We start from the raw sequence: 16,354 nt of genomic DNA on the forward strand, positions 1-16,354 counted from the left end.
ACTCCTTATTTTGACTGACTCCTTCTGAAGGTGAAAACAAAACAATATTTTACTTGCTCCAAGAATGTTTTATATTTTAACGAGACAAAGCAACATATGAAAAGTATGTTTTTGCATTATTCAATTTCTGTACCTGAATACTGTTAGACTCCACAGTAAAAACCGTAAAATGAGTTAATGTTGAGAGACTGTATTCATATCTAAATATTTATCACAGAAAAAAACATCATAGTATCAGATTATTCCAATATTGTGCAGCTCTACTGTACATTCTAGATATCATTTTAATGCATAAAGTATAATGTATATTTGATGATACTGCCAAATGTTTTTTTTTAAGAGTTTTTGCTGTATTTTACCTTTATAATAACAAGACAGTAGATATTGACAGGAGGTGAAGTTGTAAAGAGGTTTATTCAATTACTTAACGCTATTGGTACAGTCATACTGTCAAAACACATTTTTAAAAGTATGCATTAAACACAGACTTTTTTTTTGAATGCAAAATTAAACTCTGCATTGTTCTGGCATTTCTCTTTCACCTAAAAAAATCCAGTATTCATACATTAAAAGATGCAGTTTCACTTTTTGTGTTTGCATATGAAACAAAAACGCTTAAACAGTAAATGATATCTTCATAACATGTTCATATACAATTAAGCTTTTTATGCTGAGCGCTCTGATTTGTCTAAGCACTTGTTTTTCCGAGACATTAAATTTGGTCTAATTTTCTGCTTATGACTGTCAGTAACCCATGTGCTGCTTCTCTCTAAGTTTATAAATGTGTTTTTTGACAGGTGAGCAGAACACGTCATGACTGCTGAGCGCAGAATTCCCTCTTGTGTGGTGTGTGTGCATATGCACGTCTGCCGCAGGTTCTCCAACATTGTTCTGCAGCTGCTCAACATTATGCCGCAGCATCATGCCATGCCTCATTAAATCGAGATGGAGGGAAATGGAAAGAAAGGGGTAGAAATGCTTGGTTGGAGGTTGGAGTCCCTAATGATACACATTGGTGTGTCTGCATGTGTGTGTGTGTGTGTGCATTTGTGTGTGTGTGTTTGTGTGTAAATCACCAAGACCTTTCATTAAGCACAGCTTGAGTCAAGAGAAGTAAATTTCAATAAAAAAAAGCCAGAGACCATACACCGTATAATGCAATGAGCAATATATTCAAAACAAACTACTTAATGCCGAAAGCAGCAATATGCAAAGCTATGAATAAAGCATGTGCCACTGACAATAGCTAAATACGATAAATTGATTTGTTCCACACGTGATGAACAGCTGAAATCAACTGCTGTTTGAATGATTAATCAGATGCTAGTTTCACTGCACAATGAATGCGATGATAATTATTGGCCTAAAAGGTCAGATGCAACTCCTGAACCTCATAACAGCTCTTCAATGAATTAAATAAACTTCCATTGTACGCCAAACCAACAGTGTGCATTCATTTTTTTAAGAGAATTAAAATTGCATTACTCTCAGACCCTAGGTGCCTAACATATAATATTAACACAAAAAGTAGAATTTTAAAAATAAATTACAATAAATACAGATACACATATAATATAATCTAAAAATATAAGTAAAAAATGCAAACAATACAATTACATTAAATATACGACATTTATATTCTAGCTTTATATATAGACAAGAAAACAAGATGTGTGATTAAGGATAAACTTGTTTGCAAAATTTTCTATGTATGTTTGGTAGTCATAATGCACTTACTTATGCATGTAACTAGTAAATGCATTGTATGAAGTGTTATTCATAGGTCCTGAAAAGTGGATGAAAGCAAATATATTTCGATCAATCAACCCCCTAACCACCCCCCACCCCACCACCCCACAAAGTCATAAGCCCCGCCCTTTTCCGTTAACAAACCAAAAAACAACTAAAACTTACACTTTAGTTCACTCTGACATATTCAAATGTTTGTTTTTCTAAATATTTTGCTGTATTTCGTTATTTAATGGTACAAAATTGGGGTGTGGGATGACAAAGAAGAAGTGTAAACAAACATAAACTAGCTCTTTAGCAATGCCCAGGACATTGCACTGATAAAAAAAGAGGTTGTTCCCTTAAATCAAGCTGAATCAAATCACCCTTACCATTGCAACTTGCTTTATAGTACACTTGAGTTTCTCAATCCTGGTCCTTGAGCCCCACTGATCTGCATGACTTGGATGTCTCTCTTATTTAACACACCTGATTTAGTTAACAGGCTCATTAGATGTTCTTGACAGGTCCCTAGCCAGTGTGCATTGTTCCCTAGTTCCTTCTCGCTCATTGCGCTCTACCTGAACACGTGAAACCTTTATTTCACTTCGGAACTTTCATTCATGTGTTTGCAACACAACACTGTCTGCAGCATCTTGCTAGAGAAACGTGAAATGTGACATAATATACCTCTGGAAATAAATATAAAATTACGTATCACACAGTAAAATGCCTTTTGAATGAAACATACAGTGTAGGCTTCCTTCAAACTGAAATGGCAGAATGACCCATGGAGTCCAAATAAGAAAAAACATCCGACGTAAAAAAAAAAAAAAAAAATCATACAAAATGTGCAGCGGGGTAGGGCGCAAGGACTGGCATTGACTTAATCTAAAATGTTTTTGGTTGTTTATTTGAAAAATGTTTAACTTTTTTTCATTTCTTAACATAAATCATATTATGATCCTATATATTTTACTCTGTGTTTTAATGCTTCATAAAACGTTATATGTGACCCTGAAGCACAAAATAGCATATTAGTTGGATTAGCCAAAAATAGCCAAAATAAGGGTATACATATGATATATTATATGGGTCAAAATTGTAGATTTTTCTTTAAAAAAAAAATAAATAAATAAAATAAAAAAATATATAAAAGGTCCCATGAAATTTAAATAAAACAATTTTAGATGTTAATTTTAGTCTGTTAGTTTTGAGGACATCTATATGTTGGTGTGCTACAAAACAGTGATACAATCTGCATTTAGGAGATCTAAAATTAATATAAACATTTAAAGCTTGCAGTTTGTCACTTCCGTCTAAATGGATCAATGTTTTTTTTTCACATCACTTCATACTTCAGTTTCTCATTAAATCTTGACCAATCAAATGCTCTCTAACATGTCCCGCTCCCTTCAAGATGCTTCTCATTTGCTTTTTATTTGAACCAACCACTTTCACTGGCAGAACTGTAATAAAAACAAGACGCTATTGGTTACTTTTTGAAATGGGGAGGGGGGGTGCAATTCTAGGTCCCTCTTAATTTTTCAGTTGGAATATGTCAGATATTGAATAAAAATGCACATTTCAAAGTACTTCAGAGGACCTTTAAGTATAGATCATGTCCCGTGAAGTTATTTTGAAAAAAATTTTGATTAGTAAAATGCATTCCTAAGAACATAATTTGGATATCTTTGAAGGCAAATTTTTAAAGTATTTTGAACCTTCTTTCTTATTTTTCTTTATTTGGTACTGTTTTATTTGCTTAAATCAATGCGATCATTGCATGTGCATTTGACAGACTCGTGAGCTCTTCATCTTCCACAGGACTGACAGTGTCTCAATGCAACATGGCAGCTGAGCAACAGAGGGAGTTTACAGCAGTCTTGTAACTATGATCTTCTATTCCCTTTGAACCGTGTACAACCTAAAACTGAACCTGGAGGCCATGAGACGTGTTCAGTGAACGCCACAGCATTTAGAAGTCCTTTGACTTGGTGACAAACTGACAGGAGGCCTGTTGTGACTGATGCACACAGGCAGAATAACAGAGGAAGCATTCGGACTGCTGTTTAGACAATCCACAACCAGCCCTTACCAACTGGATAGAACACACAAATTGCCTATTCTCTTTGATATAACACAACAAACGGCTTCAGAGTATCTCTTACAAACCAGCCAAATGAATGAATCGGACTCTCTGAATTTAGGCATCAGGGGGGCAAATTCCCAATAATGCATGTGGCATGAATGCTAAATTGAAGTGAATCGTTTGAGAAATCGGTTTTCAACGCTGCTGTGTTCGCAAGAAAACATTTAGCTCTTAAGGTCTGCCAAATCCTTCCCAGGCTGATATGGTTTGACACAGAGGTCTAACTCTGTATGTTCGCAGTAATTCACAGTGGTCTCCTGGTACATGGATGAAATTGTGTTCTCTTGACTGCAGGTGGGTAAAAATGTGCATGGCATTAACTATCCAACACGCTGCGCTCTTTCTGTGTATCATGTTCAACATGGAACAAATCAAGGCCTCTGAAATCACTGTCATCTCTGAGCCGTTGTTTATCCCAGGCTGGTTTAAAGGCATATTGTGTTTTTTTTTTTGTTTTTTTTTTCCGGGGAAATCAGTGAGGGAGAGAAAAGACTTGAATCATGATGTTATCATAATCTATGCTCAGCTGCTCCAGACACACGTTAAAGAAGGAGGCAGGATTTAAAGTCAATTTGTTCAAATGAATAGGCCGTCTGGACAGAAATGGTATTTGTTTGGTCGTCTGCTGTGAGGGTTGAGCTCATGATTGCTGCTGAAGTGAGCAATTGTAAATGTGTTTTCCTTTCAGTTTGCTTTATTACAAGCTCGGATTATATTTATTCAATTTGTGCATTCACTTTATTATCGATAAAAATTCTGAGACTTACAATATATTATCAAACTGTCTAATCGCTGATCAATAGTATATACTAAATGAATCTATACTAGAGATTGATTTGAGGTAGAATCATTTCATAACATGAGAAAAAAGAAAGGCACAATGTAGTAAATCAAAGTTTTTATGGCGAATTAGTCAAGATTTAACAACCGAAGAAACCAATCAGAAAAACTATTCCAGATGGAATGGATGTTTTGGATGGATGTACATAGCTTATGTCTTTTTTTGTATCTCTCCTTGTTTCACATCTCAGTGGTAATTCATTTTTTCCATGCCTGCAGCTATGTCTGCTTTATCACTCTAATCAATTCAGTACATAATTAATTTTTGATTAATTGATTTTAGAGTTTGCCTTATCAACAGTGTACCTGTAGTGATTTTAATTGCTTTTAATTGCATTGAAGTCTTTTTTAATTAGTCCCTTTCTTGCTTAAAAAGCAGGTGTCAAATTTAGGTTATGTAATAATAATAATAATAATAATAATAATAGGTATTATTATTATTATACCACATATAATAACAAAATAACAATAATAAAAAATATTATTCAGTTAAAAGTATATGTAAAAAATAATAAACAAGGAATTTAGTATTTCTTTAAAGATAAATAATAATTAATTAATTAATTAATTAATTGTTTTAGCTAGATACTGTATCTAGATCAATAGATATATAGAAAGATATATAGACAGATATTATGATATATTAGACATTATGTCATATATATATATATATATATATATATATATATATATATATATATATATATATATATATATATATGCTAAAAAAATAAATAATGCAGCAGAGAAAGACGTTAACGAAAAAACTCCTACCTCCTTTTTTGTAGAAGACCAGTTCTGTCTTGAACTCCCTCCTCTCGTCCAGTGCACCCTGGATCTGTGCCATCAGCCTGTCACTGGTCTCCGGCCCATAGAGGAAATGACATGCACAGCTCTTCTGCATCAGCTCTGCACGGGCATAACCAGTGAGCTCACAGAAGCCATCAGAACAGTAAACGATGGGGTAGAGAGACTGGACTTGCGCGTTCCCCAACACAAAGTTACTGTCTGTGAGAGAAAAACAAAAACAAAGACAATGACATAAGAGTCTGCTCATGACAAATGAGTTCCAGTGTTCAATATATTCTACAAAAGCCCTGAATGAAAGATGACTTTCTGACTTTACAGCAAAGTTTTAATATCTTTTGTTATTGCACACTCTTTAGAGGATCTTCAAGGGATTTTTAAAAGCTTTGTTTGATGGGGGATGTTATTTCAACTGAAATGGGAAGACAGGACAGCACTATTAAGTAGCCTCCCCCTTCGAAAACACTCAGTAGGGTTTCGTTTATATCACTCTGCCTAGTCAGAGAGCTAAAGTGCATCTGATTCATGACAGCCAGAGTCTATAATAACAAAGCTCAGTCTGTCTGACAATTTCTCCACTTTTAAATCCAGCATTCAGTGTAGAATTCAAATGGCCCAGATTGGTTCTATGGTCCTTGCTGACCTGTGTTATTGTTTAATAATATTGCTTAGCATTATTATTAGTAGGGCGACTCGGTGGTGCAATAGGTAGTGCTGTCGCCTCACAGCCAGAAGGTCGCTGGTTTGAGCTTCGGCTGGGTCAGTTGGCATTTCTGTGTGGAGTTTGCATATTCTCCCTGTGTTCACATGGGTTTCCTTCAGGTGCTCTGGTTTCCCCAACAGTCTAAAGACATGTGTTACAGGTGAATTGGGTAGGCTAAACTGTCTGTAGTATATGAGTGTGTATGGATGTTTCCCAGAGATGGGTTGCAGCTGGAAGGGCATCTGCTGTGTAAATCATTTGCTGGATAAGTTGGTGGTTCATTCCGCTGTGGCGACCTCAGATTAATAAAGGGACTAAGCAGAAAAGAAAATGAATGAATGAATTATTATTATTTCTTATAAGCAAGTGTTTAACAAGCATTGTATGAATACTCTGTTACATGTGAATGATTGCCAGATTTTAGCACGTCTATTGTTGGTTGTGATGTAAATGTGAATTCTGAAGTAAATCCACACTTGCAGAAAACAACAACACTACCACGCTCTCTGGCACTGTTATATTGTTGTTTGAGCTTGCCATTAATCTACACCTCCCTAAACACTTAGTATGCACGCACATGACATCATTTTCAAAGGCTCTTGTTTTCAGGTGTTTACATGAACAAAACAATAGTGGCGATTTCAGACTCAAAATGCATAAAAAGTTGATGTAAATGGACCTTTACAGTGGAAGTTAAAGGGATATTAGTAGATACTATTAGCAAGCATTTGATTGGTAAGAATATCTGATGACAAGTGTGCAGTGATTTCAAGGATTTTTGAATGGTGGAAGTGAGTAACTCTATTTTGAACACTAATATTCCAAATGTCAGTTTTGTCTTTATTTGAGATCATCTTAAGACAAACATATTGATAAAATACTGAAACCAATCAAAAAAGTTTGGATATCAGGATGACCTTTACCCTTCCTCTAGCCAAGAGGGAATCAGTGTCTGCAGCCATCAGATTAGGCTTCCCCTGCACACACAGCAGTTGTTACATTACACGTATCACAGGTTCATATGATCATCTAATCCTTTTGAGTGTTACAGTGAGGTTTGCTGACCGTAATGAAGCATGACATTCAGCTCAGCTTTAAATTCCCCCCTCTGGCTATTTGATAAACTAGAGCCCATTTAAACAACAACAACAACACTATTTCGGGGGTGCAAAACGCCATTGAAAACAGGTTTCAGTTGCTAAAAATTAAAGTTTCATTATCTAAACTTTAAAAAATTATAATTGTCATGCACATGCATACGATACAGGGCTGGACTGGGGCAAAAAAAAATCGGCCCTGGCATTTTGGGCCAGAGCGGCCCACTAAATTCAATCAAAATGCTATCTATCTATGCAAGTCCAATATTTTTATCAACTCATATTCTATAAAACACAAAAGCCATATATAGGAAATAAATAAATAAATAAATAAATAAATAAATAAATAAATAAATAAATACAAACTTTAATCTCTTTAATTAAATTTAATTTCTGTATACTGTACATAAAGATATTTGTTGAGTTCTAAAAAATACACTATTCATTCATTTATTTTTCTTCGCATAAGTCCCTTATTTATCAGGGGTTGCCGCAGTGGAATGAACTGCCAACTATTCCAGCATGTTTTATGCAGCAGATGCCTTTCCAGCCACAACCCAATATTGGAAATCACCCATACACACTCATTCACACACACTCATGCACTACAGCCAATTTAGCTTATTCAATACACTATTCACTCAGCCTATATTCAATAATAAACATAACACAAACTGCCTGCTAATGCATGGGTATATCTTCAAAGGGAACAGTGTTACATTTTAACCTCTTTCACCTCATCCTGCTTGCTGTTTCACTATCTAAACAATAAAAACATAATATAAGTCAAATTTGTTTCATTTTGATATTATGATTAACAGACACCAAACAGCCTCGTGTAGCTGCATATTTATATGAGCATCATCTTCACTCTGCATATTTATAACAAAACTTAAATATAACTGTCTCCTTTCATTTCCATTGAAAAGAATAAACTTTACCCTGTCTCTTTTGCAGAATATCAGTTTTAATAACCAATAATGGCCATTATAACAGTATACATACATTAAATTTAAACGATAAAGGTAAGCAATCAGTCAATGTGCAGAATCAGTGTATGTGGTTACATAAATTAATATATTAGCTTATCTTTGCACTCAGCCAAAACAGTTAACTGAGAACAAGTGATTCAAAAAACATAAGAATTGTTAGATAGAGACAACAAGATGGCTGCAGCTCCTGGCAGAGTGTGTGTGTGGTCACGTGATTTATGTTTTTAGCCATGTACTAGAATGAACAGAGAACTTTTCAGAACCGCTAAATGAAACGCCGGTGTATTTCCCGCGATTTCTCTGCGCCTCCCTTGCATTTCTTCTCTCTGACTCTTGACTATTTTGACAAATACACACAGACGACGCACGCTCACACAGAGTCCAAAATAGAAGTTTGTGATTGGGCAAGCCCAATGTAAATACTGAAAAGAGCCAATGGGCTGCAGAGTGTCACATGGGCCAGCCCGGTCTGTTTGTCCGGGAAAAAAGCATCTACTTTCAGAGAGTCACAGAGATCACAGCAGCATCAATTAATACGGCAGAAAAAAACGATAGGCTGCTAAGCCTTTTATGGGTCGATCAGATCATAAAACGATGATCAGCCCGGCCCAAAAAGTACGTCGGCCCACCGGGAAAGTGCCCGGTCTGCCAGATGGCCAGTCCGCCCCTGATATGATATATATTAAGATTTTACAATGCTATCTGTATGTGACACTTTTTCAAATTTTTAAGCACATGCCAAGTAAAATAACCTGAATATACAGTCATCCAAAATATAAATTTACTAGAAAATAACAAACCAAGTGGAAACAGATTATGGTACACAATACCCATATATACAGTGCTCAGCATATATATGTACACCCCTTACAAATCCCAGCAAAAATTGGTCCAACGACAACGTCATCTCCCCGTCCAAAAGGGGTCATGGCAGGACAGCACAAATGGTGCACGCATAGTCCGAAATCAACATCTTATCCCAAGCCAAATTTAGTTGCGGCTGGATGGCACAAATTTACAACATGTCATAAAATGCAGTAATAAACGCTTATATACATTTATACATGTTTATATTTAAATGGGGTTGCATGTATTTACAGTTTTATGTAAGTGTAGTTCAATATACTGTCGTGATAAGGTCCTCAAGTGACGTCCTTTATACATGCATTTATTGTATTGCATTTAAAAGTACACTTACATCTGGGTATATACAGCAGGAAATAATATATATGCATGCCTCAAGAGGATTTTAAGAGGTTGTGGACAGACTTTAGGTGTCTCAAGACCCATTAAAAACAAAGATAAAAAAAGATATATCTTTATGAAATACAGAAAACGCTTTTATTTACATCTTGTCAAATTAAAAATTACATTCATAAAGTGCCTTAAGTGATTGTATATAATGCAATTTCATTTTTTCTAATAACATTTTTTCATCAAACTCTAACATATCTCGAGATAGGAGTAACGTTATCTCACGAGATACTATCTCGAGCGTATCATTAAAATTCATATTTTTAATAGGAATTTAAATTTTTTTAAGGCTATACAATATTATATTTGTGCATATACATTAGATTGGTCAGTGCTGATGCCAAATCTAGAGCTTATTTAAAAAAAACAAAAGGTTACGATAACGGTTCAAAAACAATAACAACCAAATTTTTGTTATAGAAAAATTTTAAATACAAATTTAAAAAAGCGGAAAAATCAAGAGAAGTAATTTTTTTTTTAGATTTAGTTGAAATTTTGTAGGTTGTAATTAGTTTGCAATATTTAGATTGAATTAAATTTCATTACCTTTCAATTTCTAAATATGTTTGGTGACTAAAATATTATTTTAATAAATATATCTGCTTAATAAATTTGTTTTGTTTTAATTCACCAACACATTACTTATATCCACTAAAAAATTGAGAAAAATATTCATTTTCAAAATGGTGTGTAGTCATTAATGCTGAGCACTGAACAGTATGTATGTACTTATTTATTTATGTACATATGTATATGCATAGGTGGATGTAATTAAATCCCATAAAAACATTATTTTAGAGCAACTGCATAGTTACAAATCCAAATTAATAGGCCCGGAGCATAATATTTATTTATATATTCAGAGTTGTAATTAGCCTACAGTATATGTGTGCATTTGAATTTACTGAATAGCTTTACATAACTGATTTTCATTTCCTACAGTATATATTTAATGAAATACATTTGTATTATTCATTATAATAAATTTACAGACGGCCATAATGTGATTCATTTCACAATTCTGCATGTTTCAAACAGCCAAAAAGGGCTAGGAAAAAAAAGTGAATTAGATCTGAAGTTGTGAATGATGAAACAAGACCAAGCTCTGCATCTGAAGCCCAGTGTTATTCCACACATTTTCTTTTATAAATCCAGTGCAAGCACAAACAGGCATGGGCTATTCTGAAGCACGGCTTCTCATCATCAAAAGACAGAAAAGAAAGATGAGAAATTATGCATGACAAAGAGAATGAAACGCCCTGTCTTAATTCATCAGCGGTCATTAAATCATGCCTCGGGGCTACAAAGTCATATTCATATTCGCACCAATCGAATATTTATTGCTTTGCACTGAGGTGCAAATATTGATCTATCGGCTGTTGGGCGCCCTTCTCCCTCTCTCTCTATATGTTTAATATTTCACAGGGTTGTGAACGGGAGCAGATTTATCCATGACCGTGGTATTTATAATGGGCCAGGTTCATTTTCAAGGCATAATATAGTCGATGGAAAGAAGAACGAAGCTACCAATCACATGCTCGAGACAACAGCACACACACACACACACACACACACAAAATAAAATGAGGCAGAGAGTGTACAAAGGACTAGAAAAGTGATGTATTATTTGTACTCAAGCGGCTAAACTCTGATTGGTCAATCCTGCCTTCCAGGGGTTTGATTTTTTCCCCAAAGGAAGTTCTGTGTATGTATTTTTCTGAGCAACTGAAAGTGCCATTGCTTCCATGTTTTAATTTTGTGTCATTTTTCAATGGGAAATTAAATCAAAGAAGACTTTAGAACTGTAAAACATATTATTTATAATAATATACATATATAATATTTTACGTATACATATTTTTTTTATTTTGTAATTTTTTTTTTTACAATAGTGTTTCATCATTTCATTTTAATGTAGTGTTTACTAAAATTAACTTATAAAACAATACTTTTACAACAATTATTAGCTTAACGTTTACTAATGCATAAGTCATGCTTGTTAATACTGGTTAATAAATGAACGGAGTTAACGAACTAACAACATTTTCATTAACTAGCATTAAAAAAGATGAATAAATATTGTAATAAAGTGATTTTTATTGTAATAATGTTTTGTTGACATTATATACAATCTTATTAAAAAATTTTACTTTTACATTTACAATATAGTCCACGGAGCTCTATTATTTTGGGAGTTTTCACCACTGAAATTAAGAGTAATTGAAACAATATAAAATATGTCAACTCTGAAAAATGCTGGCTTATTTCAATTCTGGGTGTAACACAGACTAAACCAACTGCTAGGTTACTTTTTTAATTAAATGAATATGATGGCAACACAATGATGCACTGGGCAGCACAATTGCCACACAGCAAGAAGGTCACTGGTTCGAGCCTCGGCTGGGTCAGTTGGCATTTCTGCATGAGGTTTGCATGTTTTCCCTGTTTTCGCTTCGGTTTCTTCCGGGTTCACAGAAATGTGCTAAATTGGCCGTATGTGTGTAATTTAGTGTGTAAGGGTGTTTCCCAGTGTTGGGTTGCAGCTGGAAGGGCATCTGCTACATAAAACATATGCTGGATAAATTGGCGGTTTATTCCACTGTGGCGACCCCAGATTAATAAAAGGACTAAGCCGAAAAGAAAATTAATGAATGAATAAATGAATATGACCAAATTTAATCCAATGTTTGGGTTCGTCCACATTTTGAAAATACTAGATTATTTCAACCCAATTCTAATTGTAATACGGACTAATCCAACTGCTGAATTAAGTTTTTATTAAATAAATAGCACCAAATTAACCCAATATTTGGGTTAGTCCATATTTTAAAAATCCTGAGTTATTTCAGCCCAATTCTGGGTGTAATACAGACTAAACCAACTGTTGGGTTATTTTTTTTAATTAAATGAACATGACCAAATTTAACCCAATGTTTGGATTAGTCCACATTTTAGAAATGTTAGGTTATTTCAACCCAATTGTAAGTGTAATACGGACTAATCCAACTGATGGGTTCATTTTTTTAAATTAAATGAATAGCACCAAATTTAACCCGATGTTTGGGTTAGTCTATATTTGAAAAAATCCTGGGTTATTTCAACCCAATTCTGGGTGTAATACAGACTAAACCAACCCGAGGTTCCTTCTTTCATTCATGTTCTTTTCGGCTTAGTCCCTTTTATTAATCTGGGGTCGCCACAGCGGAATGAACCACAAACTTATCTAGCACATGTTTTAAATTCACCTGTTTTAAATTCACTCAAACAGCACAATGAATGCTTTCAGTGACTGTAAAAGAAATGTTTTTGAAAAGAAATGCTCTGAGTGTTAATATTCTTTTTTATCTCAGTCACATTATCTGTAGTTCATAAAATAAAATTAAACACAATTTGTGCTCAAAACACATTACAAATCTAGAGAACCAGAACTTTGATGCAGTTGTTTCAATTTTTTCAACCTTTTCTATTTTTTTATTTTTATTTTTCTCTATTTTATTCTATTTTTTTTTAGAATATTGGGTATAAAAACTCAGTTTTTATGAAGAAAAAACAAGAATCATTCTGCATAATTTAAAGTAGAAAGACTATTATTTTCTTGTAAAATGTACTAAAAAAACATGAGCAGTGCCACATCTACATTGTTGTATTTAGTAATCACATCTTTTCTATACCTGCCTGCAACTTCCTGTTATTCCTGTTCCTCTTTAATGAGAGAAGCGAACCCCACTAACAAGCACTTCCGCATCAGTCTTATTAGATGTTGTTGCTGTTGTTGCTGATGAAACATTACCAATGTAAAATAAAAGCTGAAGGTGATTGAAGCAGAGCCCCTGAGGTGGACAAAACACACATAAAGTGGTTCGGACATCTCTCTGCGGTTGAACAGTAAGATCTGTGACACAACAGATGGGAAAATAAACACTAGAAATCTTGTTTACAAGGCAATCTGAAGACGATGTTTACTTTTACTGTCAAATTTCACATTTGGTTGTTGCCAGAGATGATGATGTTAAACTGCATTAATCCACTACATATCCTTCTCCTGACACTTTAATCGAGTAACACAGAAGAAGCTGGAATTAATGTTTTGACAATACTTCTGGTGCGCTTCACCATCTCTGTATTTTTTCACTTTCTTTTATTCTGTCTTACGTATCATTTTAATGAGATAATGCAGAAGTCATCTGGACTATGAATTGCACACAACCTTTTCAATTATCCAGTGCTTCAAACGCTGCACGCTCATGGTTGTAAAGTGCTCTTTTATTGCTAGACAAGATTTACTGCCAAAGTTTATTGTTTAATGAGTTTGTTTTATAAATTAAAACTATAATGGTTGCATAATGTGCAGCTGACTTGTTTTGATCGTGCCTCATGCGAGCCAAAAAAGTCAATCACATTTCAGATGTTTTTAATGTCATTAAAGGTCTTTTTAATATGTAGATGCAAAAAGAAAGTTATTTTGTTACAATAGTCTAAAATCTGAAAGTCTTAAATATCACCCACAGACCAATTTATGAAAAAAATACAGATTATCACATATATTTTATAGTCCATTTTGCTGCATATGTTGAGCTCAGAGCCATAAGGAGACAGAGTATTATAATCAACAGCGATATAACCCAATCCTGTCTCCATACAAACAACCAATCCTGTCCTGCACCTACAAAATACTCAAGACATGCAACACGTATAGATTTGAATGAAGAAAAGTGTAACACCACGCCAACTCGAAGCCAATCATTGATCGTTATACACGGACGTTTCTCCGGGGGAGAAGCTCGGACAAGACTTGTGCTTTTACAACAGTTTTGTGGTCAACAAACACTTTGGAACCTCAGCGAATATTTGCTTCACATAGATAAGAAATATTTCCACATAAAGCTTGAAATCTGTGCTTTTAAATGTTTTGTAAACTGTATGAAAGGAAAGTGAGGTACAGTCTGTTCTGTCAAAAGTCACATGACATAACAGCAATTACTCAAATGCCCACAAACTTATAAACAAAGAGTCACTTTCGTTTTTTAAGGAGATTTGCCATCAAGACCAAGTTGTAAATTACTTCAGAAGAGTAGCGTGATCTGACAAGGCACTATCCAGAAGATGAATTTGGGCCCTATCATACACCCGGCGCAATGTGGCGCAAAGCGCGGCGCAATATTCTTTTGCTAGTTTCAGCATGGCACAAGAGTCGTTTTGAGGCGTTGCGCTATGCTGTTTAAATAGCAAATGCATTAGCGCTCATATGTGCGTCCATAGGCGTTCTGGTCTAAAAAGGAAAGCATTCTGAGGCGCACTGCTGGCGCGTTGCTATTTTGAGAAGCTAAAACAGATTTTTCATTAGACCAAAACAAACCCGGTCTAAACTCCGGCACAGAGTTGCGCCTCGCTTACACACTGCTTAATACGCACAAGAGAGCAATAGGCAAATATCTTTACATATGAAAAAATTTAAATATTAAGGATATATATAGGATATAATAAGAAAAGATATAGGATATAAATATAAAGAGTTAAAATATTACAAGACATTATTTTCTAGCCTACATAAATATGAAAAATCACTGCTTTTATGTCTTCTTCATCTCCGGAGGCTTTTTCAGTTCATTCATAACAATTTGCTTTTGTATAATGTTTTTATTATTAGCAGTATTATTTATTATATCCATATTTATATTTGTTTTATTATAAACAAGCTTAGATTTGCCCACCTGTCAGGTTTTAGACCATATGGGGCACAGCATGTGTTTTAGGATATAACTCAGGTTTTTGAACACACTTCGTTAATATTGTTCATTTATTCGTTTGCTGGAAATTAGAACTGAATTTAGAAATAGTTTTGAAACTAATATTTGCGCTTAACAAATGCAATTAATTATTTATAGACTAATTGATGTCTGTGCATAAAGGTTTCCCTATCCAAGAGCGAAAGTTAAAGTAGATCCATTATCTCTCATTCTCATGCAGTAGATGCTCTGTTTAACAGTTTTCTGTTTGCTTGTGAAATGCTCAAATCTGTTTTTCCACTTAGACTTACTTTACGTCCTGTAAATAGCGAATGCGCTTATGGCGCGACGCAGCTGGCTCTTAAAGGGAATGGGAGATGAGACTCTAATTGGTTTATTCTCAAAACACACCTATAACTCATTAGGAAAATAAACTCAACCCTTTTAGACCATGCGCCACGGCGCAAAGCGGATTTTCCCGTCCTTAATTAGCAAAAATGTGTTCTGACACGCCCTGAAAGCATTTGCGCCCTGCGTTTTGCGCTCTGCGCATGGACCGTCAAAATAAAGCCCATTGTGTAGAACGGCCATAAATGAGGTTGGTGTCGTGATCTCGTTCCTTTCGAGTGCATGCTTTAGCTCGGGCAACCTGAAAATATGCAGATTTTCAGTTAGACAGATAGACAGTTGTTTTTGTATTTTATTGGTGATTCCAAATATGTAATGTAATCGTAAGCTTGGCAAACAGTTTTGGAGAATTTAATCTTTTTGATTCAGACAGAATGCCTGACCATACTACCTGAAAGGTGTTTTAAAGATGGCCGCTGAGTGAAATAACTTGCCTTAAAGGGACTTTGCTTTAGTATAGGATTTGATCACAGCGGTCACTTAAAACCAAGTCCATAGTACAGTTACTAACACCACAGTACAGTTACTGTGAACCCGGTTCTCAGCTGTGTTATTCAGACAAACACACACCGCCACCAACCCCCGAGTCTCCTTGAATTTTGGAGACAAATGTTGGCAGGTTTGTACATAAAGTTAAAACATACAAT

General features: G+C 34.7%; 1 protein-coding gene across 5 annotated transcripts in view; it reads right to left on the reverse strand.

The window, feature by feature from the left end:
• Positions 1–16,354, reverse strand: part of kcnh3 (potassium voltage-gated channel, subfamily H (eag-related), member 3) — a 201,790-nt gene that overhangs the window by 74,471 nt on the left and 110,965 nt on the right. For all 5 annotated transcript variants that reach the window (XR_012385441.1, XR_012385442.1, XR_012385443.1 and 2 more), the window contains exon 2: positions 5,495–5,728. Coding sequence is in view for 2 of the 5 variants with exons in the window: in XM_001919401.8 (XP_001919436.3) it covers positions 5,495–5,728 (234 nt within the window). In the remaining 3 variants the exon portion in view is untranslated. The remainder of the gene's footprint in view (positions 1–5,494; positions 5,729–16,354) is intronic.

This window comes from Danio rerio, chromosome 9, assembly GCF_049306965.1.
Source record: "Danio rerio strain Tuebingen ecotype United States chromosome 9, GRCz12tu, whole genome shotgun sequence".
Lineage (NCBI taxonomy): Eukaryota > Metazoa > Chordata > Actinopteri > Cypriniformes > Danionidae > Danio > Danio rerio.